The sequence below is a fragment of the Orbicella faveolata genome, unplaced genomic scaffold (genome assembly GCF_042242905.1).
Source record: "Orbicella faveolata isolate gen_17 unplaced genomic scaffold, um_ofav_v1 contig_15, whole genome shotgun sequence".
In the NCBI taxonomy this organism is placed as follows: Eukaryota; Metazoa; Cnidaria; class Anthozoa; order Scleractinia; family Merulinidae; genus Orbicella; species Orbicella faveolata.
In genome coordinates this window covers 5,883,219-5,907,500 of record NW_028301542.1, presented here as the reverse complement: position 1 = coordinate 5,907,500, position 24,282 = coordinate 5,883,219, and the positions used below count along the sequence as shown (strand labels likewise).

General features: G+C 39.2%; 2 protein-coding genes across 2 annotated transcripts in view; one reads left to right on the top strand and one right to left on the bottom strand.

The window, feature by feature from the left end:
* Positions 1–18,265, bottom strand: part of LOC110063429 (protein O-linked-mannose beta-1,2-N-acetylglucosaminyltransferase 1-like) — a 19,093-nt gene extending 828 nt beyond the window's left edge. The window contains exons 1-12 of the mRNA XM_089288136.1: positions 18,138–18,265; positions 17,241–17,296; positions 16,280–16,381; positions 12,309–14,722; positions 10,721–10,791; positions 10,240–10,419; positions 9,004–9,322; positions 8,051–8,319; positions 6,726–6,899; positions 6,195–6,262; positions 4,247–4,540; positions 1–3,446 (exon numbers count right to left, since the gene is read on the bottom strand). The exon at positions 1–3,446 is cut by the window's left edge and continues 828 nt beyond it. Of these exons, the coding sequence (XP_089144262.1) occupies positions 3,122–3,446; positions 4,247–4,540; positions 6,195–6,262; positions 6,726–6,899; positions 8,051–8,319; positions 9,004–9,322; positions 10,240–10,419; positions 10,721–10,791; positions 12,309–12,519 (1,911 nt within the window). The 5' untranslated portion in view covers positions 12,520–14,722; positions 16,280–16,381; positions 17,241–17,296; positions 18,138–18,265 and the 3' untranslated portion in view covers positions 1–3,121. The remainder of the gene's footprint in view (positions 3,447–4,246; positions 4,541–6,194; positions 6,263–6,725; positions 6,900–8,050; positions 8,320–9,003; positions 9,323–10,239; positions 10,420–10,720; positions 10,792–12,308; positions 14,723–16,279; positions 16,382–17,240; positions 17,297–18,137) is intronic.
* LOC110063423 (uncharacterized) lies at positions 18,056–23,836 on the top strand. The gene is made up of 4 exons (XM_089288140.1): positions 18,056–18,439; positions 21,115–21,338; positions 21,866–21,980; positions 22,396–23,836. The coding sequence occupies exons 1-4, from the start codon at positions 18,280–18,282 to the stop codon at positions 22,551–22,553; spliced, it is 657 nt and encodes a 218-aa protein (XP_089144266.1). The 5' UTR covers positions 18,056–18,279; the 3' UTR covers positions 22,554–23,836.
* The last annotated feature ends 446 nt before the right edge of the window (positions 23,837–24,282 follow it).

Here is a 24,282-nt window from a genome sequence, read left to right as displayed (position 1 = left end):
GTCATAAGGTAAAACCGTAATTATCAAAACATTTCCGACAATCATTAAAAATTGATCGCTGCAGTTAATTAAACTAATTAGTGTCTCCGTCACCGCTAAATAAGTTTTTGCGTCATGTGAAACGATAGCAATCGAATAATTTCCGATAAAAAGTTACTCAACACAACAAATGATGTAATTAGCGCTTTCTTCATCGCTAATTAAGTTATTGCGTCATTTAGTAAAACCTTCGCAGTCATAAAACTGCCGCCATAGAGTTACTTAACAACACAGATAAGCTAATTAGTGTTTTCTTCACCGCTAATTAAGTTTCTGCGTCATCAATGTGAAACCATAGTTGTTACATAATTTCCTACAATCGAGTTATCGAAAACATCTATCAGATAAAATAATCAGCGTTTTGTAACCATAAATTAAGTTGGTTCGTAATTAGTCTAATTGAAGCTGTTTCAATCTCAGTATACCAATATTTAATCTCTCGATCGAGACTAACGAAAAACTAAGCTGCGTTGTTTTGACCGAGAGAAGTTATTGCGTCATTGGGTAAAATCACAGTTCTTGAATGATCATGATTTTAGTCAGATAATTAGTGACCTGGCCATACACATAAAGTAATTAGCGTTTTCTTATCCACTAATTAATCAATTGCGTCATTAGTTAAAGTTAAGTTGTTTCATTCACGTAATCAACACCACTAGCGAGAAACTAATCAGTGCTTTACATCACCGCTAATTAAGTTATTGCGTCATAAAAGTAAATTGATTCCAATCACACAAACCCCGACACAAACAAGAAACTAATGGTTGTTTTCATCAGCGCTAATTAAGTTCTTGCCGCATTAGTTAGGGTTAAGCGATTTCAATTTCACAATCCTTGACACTAATGAGAAATTAATTAGTGTTTTCATCGCCCATAATTAGGTTGTGGCGTCATTTTCACCTTTGCTAATTGCCAATTTGCGTCATTGATTGCAGCAATAGTTATGATAATATGTACGTTATTTGCGATCGATCACTGGTCCCTGAACAGAGCTAGACGTGCTTGAAACAGCTTGAACCCTAACCACTCGGCTACCCAACGTCCATTTGATAATTTCTCCAGTTAATAATTTCCAACAATCAGTTACTTAACAAAAAGACAAACTACACAGTCAGTAATTTTCTCACCGCTAATTTAGTCATTATCTCCAGGGGCGGATCTAGGGGGAGGGTACGGGGGCTGCGTACTGCTCCCTACCCCCCCCCCTACCCCCGCCTGAGATGGAGCCTTCTTATTCATATCCGCTTTTAGAATCTATTTACTTCACCAGTCGGTTGCGCCATTCCTTAATGGTGCACCCCTCCAAAGAAAAATCCTGAATCTGCCCCTGACCTCATTCAATGAAACATTTGTGTGCACAAGGAAAAGCAAACCCCTGATATTCAAGGGTTTGGATTTTGTTAGTAAATTTGCACCTAACCGGTCTTGTCTTTCATAATCCTATCACAGTAAATAGTTCAATCAGTGTAGCACTTAAGACATGCATAAGCTAAGCTCTTGCAGCCTTGACTGGCGAGAACAGCAATGTTTGAACCAACGGAATTTTCAGATCGACAGAGTGAAAACAGGCTTTACATTTGACCTGCATGGATATTACCTTTTGGTCAATTCAGCGTTTCCCAGTTAGAACTCTCGTTATGAGAAGACAGAAATTTTACTGTTTTTCGAACAAGTTCATACACATTATATAAGTGTTTTACGTACAAAGTATTTCATAGTATTTGTTATACAGCATTTTCGGTAAGCTTAAGAACTCTTATCAGAATTCTACTCATTATACTAATGCGAATGCATGCTAAAATCTGATTGGCTAAGCTACCCTACACTATTATTGAAAAGAGTGCAGTGTCTCAGGTCGTCCACGAAATGGCGACGTTTTCTCGTTTTTCCGAAGTTTCAGAATAAATTTTAGAAACAAATGGATAATTAATTTCCTGAGAAGATTGAAAAAGGGCATTTACGGTTTGTTGACGTTAAAATATCAAAATTGTTGAAAAACTGATGCGCGCGTATACAACTGCAAATGATTTCAAGTCACTCTGCGCGACTTTTCGAAGGCTTGAAATTTAATACAACGTGGAGAAATAATTGGAAATTATCATTAAAAGGAAATTTTAGCCAGAATTCTACTAACACAAACATTATTATTCGCTCACGATTTCTATGAGGTGATAGTTACTGTCCGTCACAATGTTCACTTGAAGTTTCGTTGTTAGTAATCTTCATTTTGCCGAACAAGATTTCATAGGAATCCAGTGGTTTGAAGACGTCTATCCCCTGGGACCGTATTTCTTCCTCGGACAAATCCTTGGCTTGTTCCGTCAGCCTCCGGGTACTGCCAAAGTCGTTGAAGCGCTCGTTCAAGTTGCATAACGTTTGGAAATGGCCTCGGCGACTCAATGTAGCCTTACTCTGTGCGTTCGCCTCTGTCAGATCAGATTCGCTCCATGGTCGTTGGGGAATCTGAGGTGTTGTCTCTTTTGGTGAATCCTCAGGGATGTCGGATGCACTGCTACAGCGACCTTTTGCCTGAACAGGAATCTGCAACAAATGTTTTGCTCGCTTTTCATTCACGATCAGTTTTGCCATTTTCTCATAGCTGGTCTGTGTGTGTTGGCAGAGTCTACTAAGCGACCGCCAGGTAGCTGTGACAAGCCGCATTTATGTGTGTCTCTGTCGCACGTGAAGTTACGTAAGTAGAATGACGTAGTCAGTTGTCTACCAAGTTTACTATTGTTTTTCGCGGTTGTTGGTAAAACACTCGACTTGCACTGTCATCAAATTTCAGTGAAAATACTTCAACGACAAAATACGGAACAATCTCTACAGGAGGAAAAAAAATGTATATTTTTTTGTTCGTAGGCTTGCATTCGGTTTACGTACGTTTACTACAAGAGGGAATTTTTCGTTGTTTTTCAAATTTCATAAGATACTGTTTCCAAAGGGGAAGGCCGCCTTCTAGCTTGGAAAATCACATTGTTTTCTCGCGTGGAGATTTCATTGATCTCTTAGATTTTCTTTGCATTTATTCTGAAAGACATTGAACCCAAATTAAAGTAAAACTAAAAACCAAGGTCGGGACTCATTCGTCGTCCATTGGTCTTTTAACCGTCTCTGGAATATAAAGAGGTTCTAAATTCTCTGGTTTGTGAGTGCAGTACTTTGATGCCGGACACCCTACTACTATCACGTGATTTTTCTTGAGCCAAAATCTCCACATGCCGTTGTGGAATCCCCTGGCATCCAAATCCCACATGCGCAGGCAGGTTGCTAAGTGTTTCCAAGTAATAAAATCAGCAATCGCATCCATTCTAATATAGAACACGAACAATCCATCCTGCGTGTCGGGAATTAAGTCTTTTATCTTTAAGTAAGAGATCTGAGAGACATCCAATATCGTGGCTTTGCTATTAAAGAGAACACAGGTATATAACAATCATTACTGTGGCACGGAAAATATTTACTATATTGAAGAAAATGTATGAGCTTATCGACTTTGATTGTACGGAAAGGTAGTCTTGGGATAAATCTGAGCGTTCTGATTGGTTCGTTCCTGATCGGGATTCTACCAGACGGACTGTTTCCGTGGAAACGGTCATAATCCGTGTATTTCTTGTTTTCGAAAGCCCGCCGGCAAATTTAAAAAACAAGCATGGCCCAAGTGCTTAATAATATACTACTTACCAACCCAGTTTGCTCGATCCGTACTGAGGAATATTGGTCCTCGATATTTTTTGAACGAGCCTCGTTGCGCTCGGTCAGTACACAAAGGACCTCGGGCCAATATTTTATTCCCTAGTACGACCCTCGCACTCAGTGAGGAAGAAGTTCATTTTGCATATAAGGCTGTAATCCAGATTCACATATTATTCTGCTAAAATCCCTGGGTTTTTTTTGAGTGGGTTTTTATTTATTTTGATGAGTGTTTTTGGAATTTAATAGCTTCCAAGCATTCTTGTACCAAAAAAACAACTGATGCACAAGACCACTGCTGGAAAGAAAAACACATGCAATCACACGTCCCGAAAAAATGTTTTCTAATGCGTAAAAGGGTTGAAAAAAAATGTACCTCTACCGGCCAAGTCACCCACACACCTCAAAAGTCACATGGTCTACCACTAACCCATCATAGGCCAACTTAGATACTACTAAAACAATCCCAGACAATCTAGTGCGCTACTCTGTTTTCCAGTCCCTCTCGACTCACCTAAGAAGGTTTTCGATTTCCTTCTCGTAGTTGTCTTTGTACATCTTTTCCACGTCCAGTTTAACGTGTGGTTCTGTGTTAAGGGTGTGTTTCTCAAAGTAGAGGGCTTGCATAAGACCACCAACATTGAGCCCCTTGCCTCCAAAGTGATAAGTACGAGAGATATCCGGTATAATACATTCGCGACCCTTTCTGTTGAATGAAGCTCTCATCCACATGTCCCAGTCAATAAATTCATCTGGTTTCGGCCATTTCGCCTCTAGTTCATTTTTAAACAGCTTGCGACTCAACACCCTGAAAGAATTCAGACAATAAATTATTTGCAGGCTAGGGACCCCGTTTCTCGAAAGCCCCGGAAACCTTTCGGGTCCGCAAAACCATTTTTAGTTAACCTGTATCTACCAACAGAGAGGTGTACACTCCTGAAACTTCTTTTATGAAGGGAACCTCTGCTTATATTAAGGATATGTGAATAAAACAGCTCTGTAATCATAAGGTTTAAGATTTTGCTACGGCTTTCTGGCTTAATTATCCCTACCGGTTTCCACCGTGTCACGGAAATCTCTCAGATTTTTCAGAATATCTCAGAAACCCAGGAACTAAAGGGGACTTAAGGGAGTTAAAATCTAAAACATTTCCTGAGGGAGCATCACCCCGGATCCCTCTAGAAGCTTGCGCCCTAGGCACTTGTTGTTTCGGAAATTAGCCACCATGTAACTTAGATCCGCCCCTAGCAGGTATAATGAATTTGTAATAACCTAAGTTTTACGTGTCACCCGCTATGAACAAGAAGATCTGTTAGATCTTATAACCGCGCGTTTAAACTTTAACTGTTTTCTTAGTACTACAGTCGCAACGCAGTGCATATTCCAAAGCAATCTTTGATGATTCATTGATTACTGTAGACATCACAGCACTTAATCAACACAAACTCTATTATCGCACCATCAGTCGTAGCCGTTGTGACATCTCCGATGACGTAATAGTCTTAATCTGGAAGTTTCTTCGGGATATGTATGGGCATGAAGATACGAACACTATTACAAACCGCTTTCTTTCTTTAAAGTCACGATTAAATTTAATTGTTTTTTTCCCTTGAGTTAAGGGTTAGCAAAGAAGTCACACGAGTCACATAATTCAAGAATTGCGTTATCTACGGCTATCTTTACTACGGTGGTTATTTCCCTATCAATGACGTAATCTTTGCACGTTCTGACACGTTCTTTGCTTGGCTTGCATATATTCAATTTTCCTTCCGATCTATGAACTTGCGGCGATGTAACAGTCAAAGGATTTACTTCATTTGCCTAAAACCACAAGAAATACTCGCAAAATTACAAATAAATTAATGACCGTCGCTTCTGCCGAAATAAACGTGTAAAGTAAACACGATCTTATTTGTCACGTAGCAAAAGTGAAAGCTGCAACGTCAGTGCATTCCATGGCTGACGTAATACCTTTTTTCAGCGTATTATTATTCCCTTTAAATCCAACGCTTTGATAAAGCGAAAAGAAAATATATTTTACCCAAAGTAAAGAAAACAATATCCGTAAAATTGTCCGTGTGTTTATGTTTTAACAGCTTCTGGCGGAAAAACATCACACGTTGCATGACTCAAAGTTTGGCCGAGCGGAGGTCTGCGTCTGGTCACCGACAAAAAAAATATAAAAAAAAATAATAAACCACGGGTAAACCTAGAACCGCGCTCGGCCCATGGCCGCGCGGTTAATAACAAAAATTTCACTCTGACAAGCAGTGCCTCAAATAAATGAGTAGCGGACATTTTTTGGAACAACTTATGAAAACGTTGGGAGACCTTCTGTGATGGACTAGGATCGCATCTATTGTCCCCCTTACGCCACCATGCAAAAACACTTGCTAGAATCGGACTCTAACGAATATAAGGTTACAACTGATGAATGCTAATGGACGCGCATGCGTACTTACCATCCTAAACCTGGCATAGTGTCTACTCTGTACATCATGGCGGGGTCACTACAAACATGATCATAACCCTGAAGTGCAAATAAGTACAAGTCCAGGATTAACAACAGATCACTGAATCCTATATATTGCATTAGCAGGTCAAACTACCTGGTCATTTATTGTGGCATCATCTCTGGCCTTTTAATTACTTCCTTCAGCAACTGAACGGGGAAATCCTCATGATGGTTACAAAGGCGCAGTAGCCACATATACGCCTCGTCGGCCTATTGTATATAAATTACTCACACTATGGTCACGTAAACTATGTTACATACAATAGCATAGTGTTTACCACTTCAAAAGATAATGACGTGTACGCACTGCGGACCTATTTATTGACTTCGACGCGCAGGTAAAGTAAAGTTACGTCAACACTATGGATTTGTCGGGTCCAGTCTCATTCGTCCCTTGAGCGCCGAGCGACACTAAGCATGAAAAAAAGACCACTGTACAAGCAGGTTTAAGATCCAGTCAAACCGGTTTCATTCTTACCTGATCGTTCCACGCTGATATACAGTAGACACTTTCGTCGTTTTCATAGACCGGCAAAAGCTGTTTGAAGTAGCTGAGAATATCTACGGACACATCGAGATCTTCCTCCAGAAGTAATAAGAAGTTAGCATCGGGATGCTGGTCAAATGAATCAATAATAGATTTCTTGTAGTGCTGAAAAACAAGAGAAAACGCATCTTAAAAAGATCTTCAAAGGAAGCAGCAAAGAAATCCCCCATATAGCTGTGATTACAGAGCGATTCATTTAGGAGGAGGGCCTCCCAGGGGTTTTGAGGAACGAGGGAGCATGATCATTTATTTCAAGGGAACAAGGAATATTTTGGGGATTAATTCGAGGGAACAAGAGATATCTCACTCTTAAGGGAACTTTAACAGAAAAAGTTAGGGAGCCATAGAATTTATTAATAGGGGACAAGGGGGAAAGGGTAAACTTTTCAAGGATGAAGGGAACACTGTACCTCCCCCCCCCCCCCACCCCCTTTCGGGAGACCTTCATTACAGAGGGATTCATTCAGGGGGGTTTCGGCGCTTTTCCTTGTACACTGTGTAATACAAATTTAAAAGCCTCCGGTTTTATTTTACCAGATCGTTTATCTCTACGAGCTAAAAGTGATGTATTTCAAGGTCAGTTTGTCTGGTTAGATATCTACACCGAAGTATAAGGCTCTTTGGAATTGATTTCACTTTCCGTTATATCTGAGTGAATTCAGAACGGCTTGTGCTGTTTGAACTGGAAAACACGTTGGTTGTGAGAGGCAATTCATTATAAAGGCTGAGTTTGTTATTTACGTGAAAAAGTAACGACAACTTCCTAAGAAATGACGAGGAACACAAGATTTGATTGTTTGATTTGGCCATTCTTTAAATCAAGCGTTACTTAACCTCCCGGGATGGGACTTCCGTATGAAAAGGTCGGGGATGGTTGTCGTATCGCTTAGGAGTATAAATCAAGGATTCTGGTCTCACATAGGGTGTTGATGACGAAATGCCGCCATTTTAAGCTGTCAAAGTAAGGGTGCACTCGAAGAAATAATGATATAAGAAACACTCTATTTTCAGGTTCAATTCCCGCAGGTCTCACGAGTCCGGTCAACGGGTGCGGGTTCCTTTCCTGAACAGCGGCTGGTAATCAAGTCTATTCCGTTTTAAGTGGTATTTTTCAGGGGTCAAAAAGGGGACATTTTTGAGGGATGGTCTCCAAGTTGGAAAATTCATTTTCCTTTAGGTTCAAAATATTTGGTTGAATGAATATTATGCGCGATATTTCGAAGAGGCTATTTTATAAGACGGTAGTGAGTATGTACCTGACCAATTCTGGCGTTGAGCCGGCTAACACCAGCATGCTGTTCAAGTTTGACTCCAAGGAGTCTGGTAACCGAGGCCGGCTCAGGCCAGAAACCATCAATAAAGACAGTAATCATACTCGGGTCCAGTCCTTCAACCTTCTGCAGGCCTAGAAGCATGCGCAGTAGGTAACTCGGTCTGTTACTCGCCATAACCGCTATTGGGAGTTGAAAGCGGCTTCCATCGAGAAAAGGTGGCGGGTTGAGTTCTATAGATACTGGATCTTCACCTAAAATTGGAAAAGATAAACTGTTACTTCTGCAATAATACACTTGAACAAATTACTTTAGTCTGACTGGCTAAAAAGGAGTGAAACACCAGTGAAACACCAAATTTGAAACACCAAATTACAAGGAAGATATCCGAGGTTAGTAGGAAGAAACTCGAAGACTACCGATGGTCATCAGAGGTATTTCGTAGGTGGTTGAAGTTCAACTGAGGCCTTTCGAAGGTATAGCCAAAGGTAATTAGGCCGTTTTCCGAGAACTTACGAGAATTACCAGAACTTTTCCGAAGATCAACGAATATTACCCGAACATTTCCGAACACCTCCCTTCCGAAGATCACCCGAAGCTGGCCATAATTGTAACAATTAAAATCGGATTCTCATGTTCTTTTTGGAGGGTGATATCCCACATTCAATCAAGAACAATTGAACTAGTTAGTCTGAGCCTGATGTGCATGATGGGACATTGGTCGATATCGAGGGATACCCCTCCCCCTCTCCCAGCAATTTTATTTAGGGCGCGCTCTCAGTTTGCGCCTATCTATTTATAACACCTTAGTGGAGAGAGGTACTGGGAAAGCAAAATATCTTGACCAAGAAAGCAACGCAGTGTCTCAGCCAGAGCAGGTTCGGGTGCGCTAACGAATACCACCATCCCCCGAAAAACAATCAATGAGCGCAACTTACATCTACAAACATCGCCATAACCCTCGTACTTGTCACAGAACTCTCTCCTCCTCCTGTTCGCTATCGTGTCTTCCCAGCTACATTCGACGACATTCTCAGGAAGAAGTTTAATAAGTGTGCGTATCGTAACAGGATTCGCCCATTTGCCATGTGTAGCTGGGTTCTGAAAGCTCTCGGCGTGAACAATGCGTTGATTGTTCCGCTTTCCTGACACAATAAATGCCCAAGTAGAGCGGAACTGGAGTTGTTTTACAAAAGAACTGCCGTAACTTGACAGATAACTGACGGCTTCCTCAGACAGCCGAGCTGCAGCGTCATCCTAGGGAGAAAAGGTTTCAACAAGGTTGGTTTTCTAGCATTCCTATATAAAAGGGTCGGGGATGTTAGCGAAAAATTTGAATTACACCCTAAAGAAGACCAATCTGGGTGTGGTTCGGGCTTTCTTTGACCTCTAAAAGATACCACTTAAATAGATATACCACCGTTTTTTATTATTTCTTCGAGTACAACTCTGAAAGATAACTTGACGCCTAAAACTAGTGACGTTTCGTCCTGAACACTCAAAGTGAGACCAAAGCGTGAATCACGGGGGATTTGGCTTGCATACCCCGGGTTTAGATAGGATGTAAATTGTTGCCTTTCTGTTCCGTGATAGGGTAGGGTCTCTGCACTTTTGTCAGTGGTTGCAGGTCGATCGAGCTACGAAAGTTTCGAGCTCAGAGCGCGAAACATGGATCTCACAGGAAAGATACGTCATCAGGATAAATTTTCGAGTCGATCAGTAGTTTTTCAAGTGGAGGAAACATGCGATTTTCTCTACCCTATTTATGACCTGACGAAAAATTCGATAGCTTATTTAAGACCTGACCCTTAATCAATACCTTATTTTAGACCTGCTTTACAATTACTTCCCTCGTTGAGACCAATGCTAATTAAAGGGAGTGTTTATATGCTTTATTAGATAGGATCGCTTTTTCTAAAAATAACTCCCAATTAAGACTATAGTGTAAAAGCCATACCCTATTAGAGACCAAAATGGCCAATATCGATAACCTATTTCTAACCTAAAAGGCTGAAAAAAATCATATTCTTTGGGGCCGCACATACCTATCTCGGAGTAGAGCCCATGTAAGGGAGTATTTCCCCGCGAGTGCTTGTTTGCTCAAGCCCTGACTAAAAGTGCTTGTTGTCCAACTAAAAAATTAACACGAAAATTAGCAATTTTATTAACCTTACCTTCACAGCGAAACATACGATTCTTCCTTGTCTCAGACCTTCTAGATATTTCACAAGCAGACCGCTGTCCGCTGCAGATTCATAAGTATCGTACCATCTGCTCGACATCACGGCACCAGTTACTTCATTTAAGACCACCACGTTTAGTCCTCTTATTAACATTTCAGATGTATCCCACCTCTGACAGAACAACACAAAAGAGCATTTAGTTTAAGGCTTAATTTATCGAACTAAAATGTCATGTTTTGCAAAGGCAGCTCTGTCTACTGGCGGAGGCGAGGACCAGGAGTATTTTTAAATTATTTCTTTCTTCGCTGGTTAACGAGTACGGTCACTTCATGTATATGCGACATGACGGGAGAGAGGGTATGATGGGAGAGGAATACAAACACAGACTTCTCGATCCAGTCTCCGACGCATGCCCCACAGAATGGCGAAGATTCGGTGAGAAAAACGCGTAGTAATAAACTGTAATACGTACCCTTTTACCATTTATTGTGAGCGTTACATTTTCCTTACTGGAGTATACTTCTAATTCCAAGAACTTTGTTTCTACAAGGTATATAATAGGTACACAAATAGTATATGTGGCTAATGCTGTCAATAATGATGTGATATCAATATATTGTTTCAATATTAAGCACGACCTTCAAACAAAATGAGTGTTTAAGTGGCTCTTGAGTCAGCGATAAAAATCTTCTTAATTCAGCAGGTACACTTCATGTTTGGGAGTCGAAGTTCTTACAACGCTGCTGTTTTTGAATACCGTTCGACAACAAGAAAAGTAAACTTCTTGAAGGGCCACTTATGCCAGAAGACTAACCATACGTAGTTAGGGACCAGAATAATAATGCACTCTGAATCAACATGCCTCTAATATACAGAGGCTAAAATGTCAAGCGTTACTGACATCAGCTTAACTTGATCAGCTAATTCTAATACAATTCTAATACAATCAGTCGGATTCCATAACTGAATCAAACATCGAACTTCAATTAATTTTATGTTATTTGTCGGCTGATCTGTGCATATACTGAAAGACGGAGGCCAGGTCTTGAAAATGCATTTTAAAGCCCGAGGTCACAGTTTTTCACTATACGGACGGACCGTAAGGCGGCTCCTCTCTCTCTCTCTCTCTTTCCCTCTCTCTCTCTCTCTCTCTCTCTCTCTCTCTCTCTCTCTCTCTCTCTCTCTCTCTCTCTCTCTCTCTCTCTCAAATCACTTTTATAACTGTTGACCTTTTCTACACACACACACACACACACACACACACACACACACACCGCGCGCGCGTTACCGGGACCGTGTTCAGAGATAGTTTCTTCGGACCGCGCTAAGAACCAATCAGAAATACGAATGGGCCATTTCCGAGTTCGCTTGTGCCTCTGTTTAAAAACGAGTCTTCGTCCAAAACCTTTCATATGAAAATGAGTTTGATTAGCATGAAAATGAACATGCGGGCAGAACACATTTCCATATGAATGATTTTGCATTAAGGCTCGTTTTGACACAGCGGCAAATGGCCTATTTGAATGCTCGTGACAATAAGTTGCCGAAAAAGTTGTATTTCGCCCAGTCTGTCTTGATTTCCATGGTCATCCGGGCAACTGGCGAAAACAAGTCGCGAGAAGGAAATTTAAATAACTATGAAAATTGAATATAGTATTCCATCGTTGCTTGTGCGCGTGACTGATCGAAAATCTTTGTGATCGAACATCACACGCTCTGGTAATCGTTAAAAAGAAATAGTCACTAGCACTTGCAGAAAAATATAATCAGTCTACGATCTACAACATATCAATTTACTCAGCTAGCTTAGCAGCGAATTTCCCCACTGCAAGCGTTGATTCTTATAGGATACAGCCGAGTCGAAGATTGAATTTGCAGAGCATAAACTTCAGAATATATCAGAATTAAGTAACTCTAAATTTTTTGGAACATTTACAGAGAGAAATGTCAGGCAAGCCGTGAGAAGATTTCTACACAAGCTTTGTACTGAAAGGGCAAAAAACGATCTTAATTCTATGAAAAGGAAAAAGCAAAAGTAAATAGAAAAAGTTAAACCTTACCTTCGGATGTCGGTTCATACTGAGCTCTTTTCTCCTTGAAAAGTGACGGGAATGTCGTTTTATCTGGTCTTGCATTTTTTAATATGGCCAGTTCAGTAGCAGTTTGAAGAACGAAAACCATGTTAAAAACGATGATTATTCCCGCAGAAACGAAAAGCGTCCAAACTATTACGCGGCCGAATACACTGCGACTCGATCTTTTCAGAACCATGTTGATGATTATCTTGTTCCAGCGATGAGTGGCTTCTTTAACTCTTGCGATGAACTAACTGTTGCGCTAAATTTGAAAGACTCCTTCTCAATGACCAAGAATATAGTATTCTCGGTAAAATCGGTGGTGAGATATCATGAACTGTTACGAAGCTGCATTTTAACTGCCTCGAAGATAAGAATTAGCGAATTTCACGCAATGCTCGGATATATGACTTTCCCGAGGCTTTTCACGAAAGTCTTTCTGTTTTGCCAAAGTAGTTGACGTTCTGTTTCAATAGCCAATAATTGTGTATTCCTCTTCCTAACAACAGATAAGCTTCTAAACGGTGGTGGATTTTGTATAGATGTTAAAAGCAAAGACGTAGAAATAAAATTGAGCTTTAATTTCGGTTGTTTCTTAGTAACGGAATTTAATTCCTTAGAAGAATTCTTCAACGTGTACTTAGAATAATTCATATCCGGAAAATGTATGTATTCAGAAGCTTTATTTACTTTGCCGAAATAACGTTAATTGAAAGAAATCCTGCTTGCAATAGTTATTGCTCGCCATAAAACACATACAAATATCATCAAACTGACAAATAGATACTGTTCATCAGCTCGGCCATATTTTAAAACGGATGAATCGGTATTTGTGCTGTTAGCCGAAGGGAGTTCAGTCACGGCATTTTAAGTTATTTTGCCCGCATACAAAATTACCTTTAAATTGAAGGGAAAATGGAAATAGTAGTTTACTAAGATAGAAAAAAAAAACAGAAGAGGTAATGATAAACCATAAAGGAACAAGGATGGTTAAGGATGGAGAAGATAAACCATAAAGGAACATGGATGGTTAAGGATGGAGAAGATAAACCATAAAGGAGCATGGATGGTTAAGGATGGAGAAGATTGGCACGGATTACAGGACAACCTTGTAGGTTAAACGTGATTTCTCAAATATCCGAATTTCAGGCAAGTTCTCACCTATCGGTAAATGTTACAGATCTCGGATCTCGACTATTAGTTGAAAAATATGTCATTTCTCAGCTAAACATTTTAATTTTGAGCAATTTTCAGCCTAGAGTCGAACACACCCGAAAAGACAACATCTTTTCGAGAGACGGCTGAAATTCGAGCTAACCAATTTTCAGCTACCTGTTAAATCCTTTCAAGACCGTCTTTATTTTAACAAACGATAAAATAACTTGGAAATTTTAAAGGAACTAGTTGTTAACTCAATTAACTAGTGCTGACAGTTAACAACATCACTTTTACAGTCTTCTTAAGGTTTAGAAACTCTCTGCGTTTTACTAGTAATATTGAGATGTCCCTTGTTATTGATTGGAAAACCTTGATCCTTTTACAATATTTTCCTTATTAGATATAATTAGCATAAGTGGTTTGAAGCTCACAGCCTCTATTTTATGTCCCGTCATTTTTTATCCGGTCCCACTTATGGTTCTGTTTCTAAACTGGAACACAGTCTCTCTCGGCAAAAACTGCCCGAGTCCCGTAACGCGCATAGAGCACGGGAGACGATAGGAAGCGCGCGTGTCGTGTGGCTGAAAGTGACGTGCGCGTCCAACACGCACAGTGTACTCGTTCACTTTCAGTCTGTATTGGGTCCGTCACTGTCCGAGATTCTCTTTTGATGCCAAACCCAAAACTGGAAGGAGCTTTTCACCCAATTGTTCACATCTGACAGACGAATTCTCCTCATAACATCTCGTTTACCTGTCCTTCAAGGTCGCATTATTGCTCATACTCGGTTGAAACAAGCGAACTTCCTTTACAAGATACATCTTCTCTTGCACGCTCCTCTCCACTACATCCTTCTGTTTTTCTTGCTGTAATCTGAACACTTTTTCTTTAAGATCATCATTTTGATCACGGAGCAATTCCACAAATCTGTCTTTCCTCTCCACTGCCATTCTTAACCGCTCCATTTCCGCCAAACACGAAGCCGAATTATTTGAATACAAGAAGAAAATAAATGTTGACCACATCATTGCGATGGCAAAAATGGCGTAGCTGAATCGGGCACCTCCAATCATCTTTCACATTCTATGCTTTCGAAACTTGAGGAATATAATATATCAGTTCTTGCTCGTAACTCGGCTCAGGTTTCCAAAGTGAACTTCTCTGTTGTGTTTCGCTCTTTCCTTGAACATACAATCTTTACTTTTCATTTGCCGTCGCTGACGGAGATTTCAGTCAAACATCTGCAAATATACGAATTAATTTTACTGATATGAGATTGCTAGCCACAGATTGCGGTTGCACAGAAGATAACCAGAATCTGTTTCAAAAGTTTTACTCTTAAATAGGAAAATAATATTCGTTCACGCCAGCTGACCAATTATCTCCCCCTCCATTCAGAAAAAAAAGACACGCATTTTGATAAATGGTAAATATCAACTTTCTGTCTTATTAAATCCTGTTTGTTACAAACATTAAATAAATAGATCTTGAAACGAGAAAATAACGCTATTCCAACCAATTGCGAAATTGTTTGCTACTTACTGTCTTGTACAAAGGGCAGCGCAAAAGTGGTCGATTCGGCCGTTCTCGGTAAAACATAAACGTGGTATTTTTCACCGCTTGAAAAATTGAGATAAATTTCGCTTCATTTTCTCGTTAACCACATGCAGAGCGATCGAGCCATTGCGCTGAGCATTGCCATGCAACAAAGCAGTGGACTAGTCGAACTTGAAGATAGATGTCGATAACATCTTTTTCATGCGTACGTGAAAGTTTTATTCTAATTTAAATAAGGCCAAACCTTAATTGTTAAGATAACACAATAAACAAAGTTGGCGAAGTAATAGACGCAATGAATCGAATTCAAAATCATCATTTTATTCCGCTTTTACCGTGTTTTTATTATTTTCTTGACCCCTGGGAGAATTATAGAAATACTTGAATTTGGAAGTCGATTTTAAGCGTTTCAAAATTTTGTGAAGTTATTATTCAATGTATAAACTATAAAACAATTTTCTCTTCGTAGAGGTTTTTTTGCCGAATTATAATGATTATTATGAAATCGATTTTTACGAACTGATGGGAAATGTTTACAAAGGCCGTGAAATTTTTTTTGGTTTTTCTTCACCATCACTGGCTGTGTCATATGAAAACAGCGCGTTGAAAAAAAATTTTTTTTCTCTAAGCTGATTAAACAGCTGGCTGACTGACCGTTGTTTTGATTTTCTTATCTTTTTATGACAAAACATTTTGTGGTTCACTCCGGTGTTTTTTGAATGCTAGTTTTAAATTTCTTCGCCTCGAAATTTTTTCTTTAAAGGATTTATAATTGATTAATTCAGCCTAAACCACATTCACAATTTATGAATTCAGGTGAATTTCAAGTGGTGTCGGCGTCGACTCAACTCTTGGGTGCACTGACAGAAATCATGAAATGCAAATCGGTGAAAAAAAATATATTAGAAGTGACGTGTTATTTTACGTGTTTCTGCTAGGAGTAAACAGCTGTTAAAAAAGAATATATTTCTCTCCAGAAAATCCCCGTCATAATGTTAGGATGAGGGAAAATTATGTGCTTGTCACAACCGGAACGAAACACGCTCAATAAAAAAAGCACATAATTCGTTCTGAATCAAAACATTCCATATACAGCGGGAGCCACAATGCCCAGTTGAAAATATGGCGGAAACATAAACGGTCGATTTATCCCTGTCTAGATATATTCCCCGGAAAGGGAAGAAATATTATTGCTTCTTATTTTAACTGGCTACATTTATACGCAGGTTTAGCGAACGTACCTTATTTTAATCCGTTATTGCGTGTTTGCCGGCGGTCAAAGGCCATGTGGATCTTTCCATCTTTCCATCTGATCGTTAGTGGAAATCAACCCGTCTGTTTATCTATGCATATTGATGAAGAATAAAAAGGTTTTTTCGAACGGCGCAAGCGATCATTAGTGAGTATGTAATTGCAGAGAAGTTTGATTTATTAACTGTCTATTATCGATTACTATATATTTGATTTATTAACTATTTATCATTGATCCAGTATCGTTAAGTGCCATTCGTTATTACTAATCTCTCTTTTTTCGTTGTCGTGGAATGGTTTTGCACTATCTATTTTTCCGCTTGGACAGCAAGGTCTAATCCTAACAGCTTAGGGTTGGCGCAAACGTTTACATCGGAAACCAGAAAATCGCCGAAAAGTCCCAGACTTCAAATTTTAAAATAAACTTCAGAATAGTGTGCTCATTGTCACGCAATAAAAAATAAAATCAAACACCATTCAGTGGATAAAGTCAAGAAATAGTGATATTATAGACGATAAATAAAGATGACAGTTCTCCAAGTTTAAGGTATGTGCGTTGTCCCAAAGTTGAGATATTCGTCGAAATGTTCCGCGCAAAATTATAGAGCTAGCCTGCCAGCAGGCTCACGTTGGAGCACAAGCGTGCGCGGCGTAGCCGCGAGCGCGAAATCGAGCGGCGAAGCCTTCTTGGCGCCTCTTCACCAGACTCCTTCCCGCCGGATCGCTTTGCTCTTCGCGGCTCGCGCGTGTGACTCAAAGGTGAGCCTGCTCGCAGGCTATTATAGAGCCTAGTATGGAACCGCCATGCTCGCTCCTTCAATATGGCGGCCTGAAAATAATGTAAACATCTGGAACTTACTTTTCCTAATACTTTAACTCCTAAAATGACTACAAATCATGAGATAAGTGTATATTTTTCGACAAACGCGGTCTTAGCTTTATGTTACGCACCGCCATAACTCCGAAATTCAGAATGCACTGGTTTCCAAACGAAGGACACTTTTGAGCTGAAAAGTTGTAAACAGAAAGAAAAATTAGTACCTCTTATGCCTGATGATGATAAAACCTTTAGGGGCTATTTAGTTTTGGATTTGAGAATTTGATGACGTCACATAAACACACTCTATGCAGTCTTTTGTTTTAGATCGTTTTCACTGTCACGCAATAAAAAAATAAATCGAAAACCATTCGGTGGATAAAGTCAAGAAATTGTGATCTTAAAAGATAGAAAAGAGACTTCGCCAAGTTTTAAGTTTGTGCGTTTTCCCAGACTGCAGATATTTGTCGAAATGTTTCGCAGAAATTTACAGAGCCCAGTATGGAAACGCCATGATGGTGCACATCTGTGGTGCACCAACATGGCGGCCGGAAAATAGTGTAAACATCTGGAGATTACTTTAGCTATCTAGGCGACTGATTATCTGTACTGAACAAACATACATTTACTTAAGCACTTTTCCTAGTGATCTAACTTCTAAAAAGCTGAAAATCATGAGACAGGTATATATTTTTCGACAAATGCGATTGTAGCTTTGTGTCACGCGCCGCCATAGCTCTGAAATTCAAAATAAGCTGGTTTTCAAACGAAGCACACTATTGAGTTGTAACATTGTAAACAGATATAAATTTACCCCCTCTTAATCCTGATGTGGATAAAAACTTTGGGGGCTCTTTAGTTTTCGATTTTAGAAAATGATGACGTCACATGAAAACGATCTATAGAGTATTTAGTTCTTTCGCAATTGGCATCTGAAACGAGCAAAAAATTTCAAGTTGGTTTCATTCGGGGCGAGTGCGCGTTTCCATGTAACGGGGTCGAGTGTGTGTGGACGTTTCGTGAGAAATTACATCAAAAACTTATCCTTCACAGCGTTTTCCTCTGGTCAGTTAGCCCGTCGCAAACGCGGTTGCATTCTGCAGCGACGGCAGCGAGAGTCTTCTGCAGCTGGACGGACAGGCTGGACTTGTCCTTCGCGGGAAGTGAACGATTATGGTGAACAGGAAAAGGACTTATGGCCGCGGAATTCTGCGTTTCACTTCGCTGGAGCCCTGCAGGCTTCCAGGCCAGATAGTTGCTTCAAGTGGTGTTAATAAACGGGAGGAAGAAAGGGACAATTCGCGTGTTCAAAATGGCGTGCCAAAAACTCCAGGTACTGCAGTCTGCGGATGTAACTGTTCACTCAAGCGTTTAAAATATTAAGATGATTAAGAACATTCCAGCAATAATGGCAAAAATTAAGTTACCAAAGAAACCTCATGGCATGGTAATATTTTGAATACAGCTAAGAAGAACTTATCTAAACTTAAGCTCTCAAGCTGACTCCGCGAGAGAAAATTGAACTTGGAGTTAGGCATATTTCAATTTAAACAGACGTTTCGCGTTAGTCAAAAACACAATAACACACGCTTTTAACCATTCTTACGAGGTTAGACATTAACTTTCTCGAGAATGCTTGAGAATTTAATCGCGGGGTCACTTAGAGAAATGAACTAAAGTGAGTTGTTTTAAATAGTATTCCAAAAGTTACCGTGCAATTAGTGGATTTTTAGTAAATATTTTTTGCACTTATTGCTCGACCTTTGAGCGGAATCCGTGTCAATTCTCCTCGCTGACTTCCTCGCATTTCTTTTAATGATTGCTATGAGAATTTGGCATTAAATCAGGGGAGGATTAGAACTCGTTGATAATTGTCTTTATTCTCCTCAACTGTCTGCTTGATGATGTATTGATTTTGGAAGGAGAATTTAGATTTTGATGAATCTGGAGATCAAACTTCTCACCAATGCCCTTTAGATTGTGATATTTTTTAAGCCACTGGGTAGGAGACAAATCTTGTGATATACCAAAATAAACTAATTAACTACTACGTTAGTGGTTCCATTTGAGTGTCGAAAGCAATCAGGTAATTACTTTGGTTTTGGTTTTACTACGGTTTGAGGTTGGCTGAGTAGTCTAACTGGTAAGTAATTGGTTTGGTTTTGGTTTTACGACACTCAATTGAAAACCGCTCGAACATTCGTTCTGACTGTGCAATTAAATTTGTGTGGAAGCTGTGAGTAAAAACTCTGACTACAAAGAGTTTTCTTTAAAGGTGCACAGGAAAACATCAAATTATCCCAGGTGGTGTGCAGTAGTGAGCAGGCTTTTAGCCAGATGGGTGTCCATGAATCCTGTGGATGGCCACTCATTAAAGAAAATGGTTTTATTTTTCATATGTCACCTTATACGTAAATTATTCATTTCAGCAGGCCTTAAGGTTACCTCAAACCTTTGCGGGTGTCCTCCAGAAAAAAATTTGTATGCGTGCTGTTTTGAAGGAAACCCCCACAAGCTATATATCAATAGAAAGGTTATAAAATGTAGAATTCGATAAAATTCTATTCTTTTTTGCCGACTGCTTTCCTAAGGCAGCAATAGCTGTTAACACCAAAATGACTGACTGAAATTCCCGCGAATTAATTGGGTATCAAATGCAATCGTTGATGCAAAATAACTGTGCAGTGTTGATCACAAAGCATCGATCTCTCAAAGAGTGTCAGCATTTTCTTTCATTTTCATTGGTTATCTTTTTATAGATCTGTCAAGTTCCACTATCAAAAAATTCACGTAACGTGTTGTGTTAGAAACCGCCACGAGAAAAGTATTTGAAATAAAAGAATTCGCAGACATGTTTTTGTTCCGTATCTATCAGTGAATGTTCTGGCCAAATTAATTCATTTAAAGAAAAAGGGATTCTCTCGAAAAACGAGTGCAAGTTTTCGCCTTCTAAAGATTTATAAACATGTCACGCCTTCTCAGAGGGATTTGTCGACTCAAAATGCCGCCAGCCAATGAAATGACAGAATCCCTAGCGTTCACAGTAAGGAAAGTTAAGCTTTGTGGTAAAGCAATAGTGTTACAGTCACATTTTAGACGCATATGTTTTAGGCCGGTGGTCAACAAAAAAAGGGCAAAATGGAGAAAAGCAATGTGCGACAAAATGAAAAGAAACTGAGGAGCGATTGCCGAAGCTTGATTACAAGAAGGCAGTCTTGATGGACATGAAATCTCAAAGTGAAAGTATTTGATATTGGATTTCTGGATTAAGCCGTTTGCTGCCAAAAGGTTGCTGAGGAGTCCAGGCCTTTTGGGGATTATGACACCTTGACGTTTACTAACTTTTATTCAAAAACCTCCTTTTTCCAATAACTCGCACACATTTTAATATTTCATTTTCATTTTTTGGAAAATGTTACCTTGAATAATGAACGTTAATTTGGTTGGAAAAAAGAAAATTTGGAAAAGTAGCCCCGTGAAGGTTTGGAGTAACCTTAATGTAGCACATTTTGGACGCCCACTTTTCAAATCCTGGCTAAAAGCCTGGTACTGAATCATCTGATTTCTGTTAGTTAAAAGCTTTTCGCACCAGTCTTGTACAAGTTTGCATACAAGGGAACTTTAGCAATGACAACAGTGATGCCGAAGACAACAACTTGTAAACAATGGATTTATATTTTACTTTTGAATGTCGCAACTATGTGGACCTGTTCTCTATGCCTATCACTCTAAAATCTTGCTCAAGCTAAATATGTAATGACAACATTCAATTCCAAAGGAAGATATGAAAAATTAAAAATTGTAGTTCATGTTCTCCAAAATACAAAGAACTTGCTCATTTCACGGTGTTATTTCGCAGATGATGGGTAACAAATGTACCAAGATTCAAAATGCATGTGCAGAACCATTGTTCTGCTCGTTAAACCTTTTTTTGGTGATGCTTTCATCGTTGTTGCTGTGGCGGTTTGCTAAAGCTCCCTCTGAAAAAGGAATTTCTCTCTCATTTAGAGAACGTACCTACCGTACCACCACACAATGGTGATAAACCAGTCAGATTGCTGGCAAAGTACAGCTATAAGGCCAATCCATCTAAGCCTGGAGGATTTGATGAGCTGACTGTAACACAAGGAGAGAAACTGGAGTTATGCAGAGCACATCCTTCAAATCCTCACTGGTGGGAAGCAAGGAATGAGAATGGAGATATTGGATTTGTCCCTGCTACTTACATGATGGTTAGAAGCTGCTGAGTAATATAATTATTATTGTGTCTTTTTTATGTTATCTAATGTTCATCCATCTGTCTGTCCTTTGCCCAGTTAATCAATCATTTGATTTACCCTTTTGCCCTATTTAAGTGTAGTTTGTATTTTAGATTTTGTTTGTGGTATTTATAAAGTTTTCTTGGAAAATTATGTAAAGAATATTGTTTGCTGTATTCTCAGATCTTAGTAAACTTTAACTTAAGGACTCCAGATATGTGTAATACAGTGTAAAATTATTAATAAAATTAAAAATAGATTGGTTGGCTTGTTGCGTTGAAAATTTATTTTCCTTGGAAGATAATTAAAATCATGTCTTGCCTTCTTATGTTATTTTCTTGTGTTATTTTATTTTATCCCTGTTACATTGCCGGTTACCAAACTTTGCAAAGATCATGCACATTAAGTCCTCAGAATCTCATAATGAGCAATCCTTGAAATATAAAATCAATATTCAAGAATTTCTAAAACTTACATTATTTTCTAATCCAATATGGTAGGTTCTTGAAGAGAAAATATCTACCCTCCCATGGCTTGCAAACAAGAAGCAGGAAATAGAGGAGGCAAAGCCTGTTGAAACATTTCATGAGCCTGCATTCAAGCCTTATGTATCAGGTAAGGCTCTCATTACAGTACTTACAGCATACATGTATTTAAAATGGGAAAAGAGATAGATATCAGTTTTATACATTGAATATAATTATTGTGTTTGATGCTGACTCGTGTCAAATTTTTACGACAATATTTTAACTGCTGAAAACGACATTTCGACTGAAGATTGAACTTCTGGTTTTGTTGGTTTTGAAAAAAGATAACTAAATTACTGGCTACTGAATAGTTCACCAGTCATTCAGTTGTATTCTGGTTGGGAGGAAGATGGTAAACTGCAGTGCACTAGCATCCTGTCAAGAAAAATATTCTCGTACTCTTAGTTAAGTCAACTTTCTTTGAGCTGTTGGGTTAATTCTTATAAAAAAAAAACTATGAGATGATCATGAGACTAATAATTATTTTTCTTTCTTTTTCTTAGCTTATGGCAACAATACAAACAAGTCATCGACAAGTCAAAACTTCTACTGTGGAGTGTGCGACAAGAAGCTCAATGGACCTATACCTTACGACGTACACTTAAACAGTAAAGCCCACAAGGAGGAGGTGGCAATCCGAGAAGAGTTTAATTATCAATGAAAGCTGCTTCTGATGTACCTACCGTTTGTATATGTGGACATCACATTGAAGAGAGCCTTCACTTGCTCTTCGGCATATGTTGAAATTTGTTGCTGTTAACTTACTCTGACCATCAATTTGAAACTTGGAAGGAAAAAAATACATGTATAAATAATTTATTTCCATCACGGAGTTACTAATGACAGGCCCATTTTCATCCAGCTTGCGTAACTTGTGTGCCAAGATATTTTTTGTACTCATGACACATTCACTGCGGTGAACACTGGTGTAAATATTCAATTTCTCAGACTCTATTGAATTATTTTATATTGAGTTAATATAGACACTAGCAATGTATTCAGGTCAAGAAAAGACAACAGGAAGTGGAAAAATTAGTGGATATGTTGACAATAATATATTATTATATAAAGTAAATGTTAGAATTTATAACAGTTTCTGATGAATAGGGCCGGGACACCAAGCTTGTACTTCTCTGCCTTCTTGCTTTGCTATCAAGTTTCGAGTGTCACAGACATTTTTTGGTTTCTAAGCTTAGCTTTTGTAGCTCAGTTTGTGGGTAAATCTAGGTAAGCGGCTGAAAATCATGCAGGATGAGAGTTGGCCTAAAAAATCTTTATATTAATCAATTGTTCCAGTTAGTGTTACTTCGAGATGCAAAGAGCACTTTTGTGGAATTGAAGTTCCTACTAAACCTACCAGAGTCATTGTCTTTTTCAGTCTTCTTCTTTCCTTTGCGAAGACAAGTATACCAAACACTATTTAAACTACCCTTAAAAGTGCACTACAGATCTACACTACACTACTAAAGCCTAGTTGGCACTAGCAACATGACAACATAAACATGACGACCGAAGGCCTTTATGTTGTTATGTTTGCAGTGTGAATGTGCTAACATAATGACATACCTTAATAGCAATGTAACAGCCTGACCATATCAACATGAAGAAAAAAAAAACTGATCCTTTAATTATGTCCTTATGTCGATGTTTTACGTTACCGACTTACGTGATTATGTCAGCGTTGCATGTCATTTATGTCATCATGTCACTAGTGTGAACCATACGTAACAGTACATTCCTTTGTTGAAAAAATAGTGATTCTTAATCAGTTCCTTTGAAAGTAATTCTGAACTGCAGAGTGTTGCTTTAAGTGGAATTTTGACGGGCTGCTGCTACATGTAAGTCAAAGAAAGGAAGTTTAATATTTTTGATTTTGATGAAGAAATCCAGCGAAAGATGTATTTATGGTGACTGTATATTTAAATAAATAATGTACACACTAGATCTCCTTTCCTGACTTGTTTGGTCTTGTCTTACCGATAATCATCAGCTCAAATGTATGCTCAATCATAGAGGGTCCATGTGGGAGGCACTGTTGTCTTGTGGTTAGTGCGCTCGTCTCCGGATTAAGCAGTCCAGGTTTGAGCCCTGACCGGGAACATTGCATTGTGTACATGTACTTGGGCAAGACACTTTACTCTCACGGTGCCTCTCTCCACCCAGGTGTTATAAATGGGTACTGGCAAACTTAATGCTGGGGGTAACCCTGCGATGGACTAGCATCCCATCCAGGGGGGAGGAAATAGTCACCTCATGCCACGGAAACCAGGATAAGCTGCGCCCTGATGGATCACTTGACTTGTATACAGACTTAACCTGCCTTGCGTATACCTATACATGTAGAGGTTTTTCAATCCCGCGTCCCGCCACTATTTTTGCCTCCCTCATGC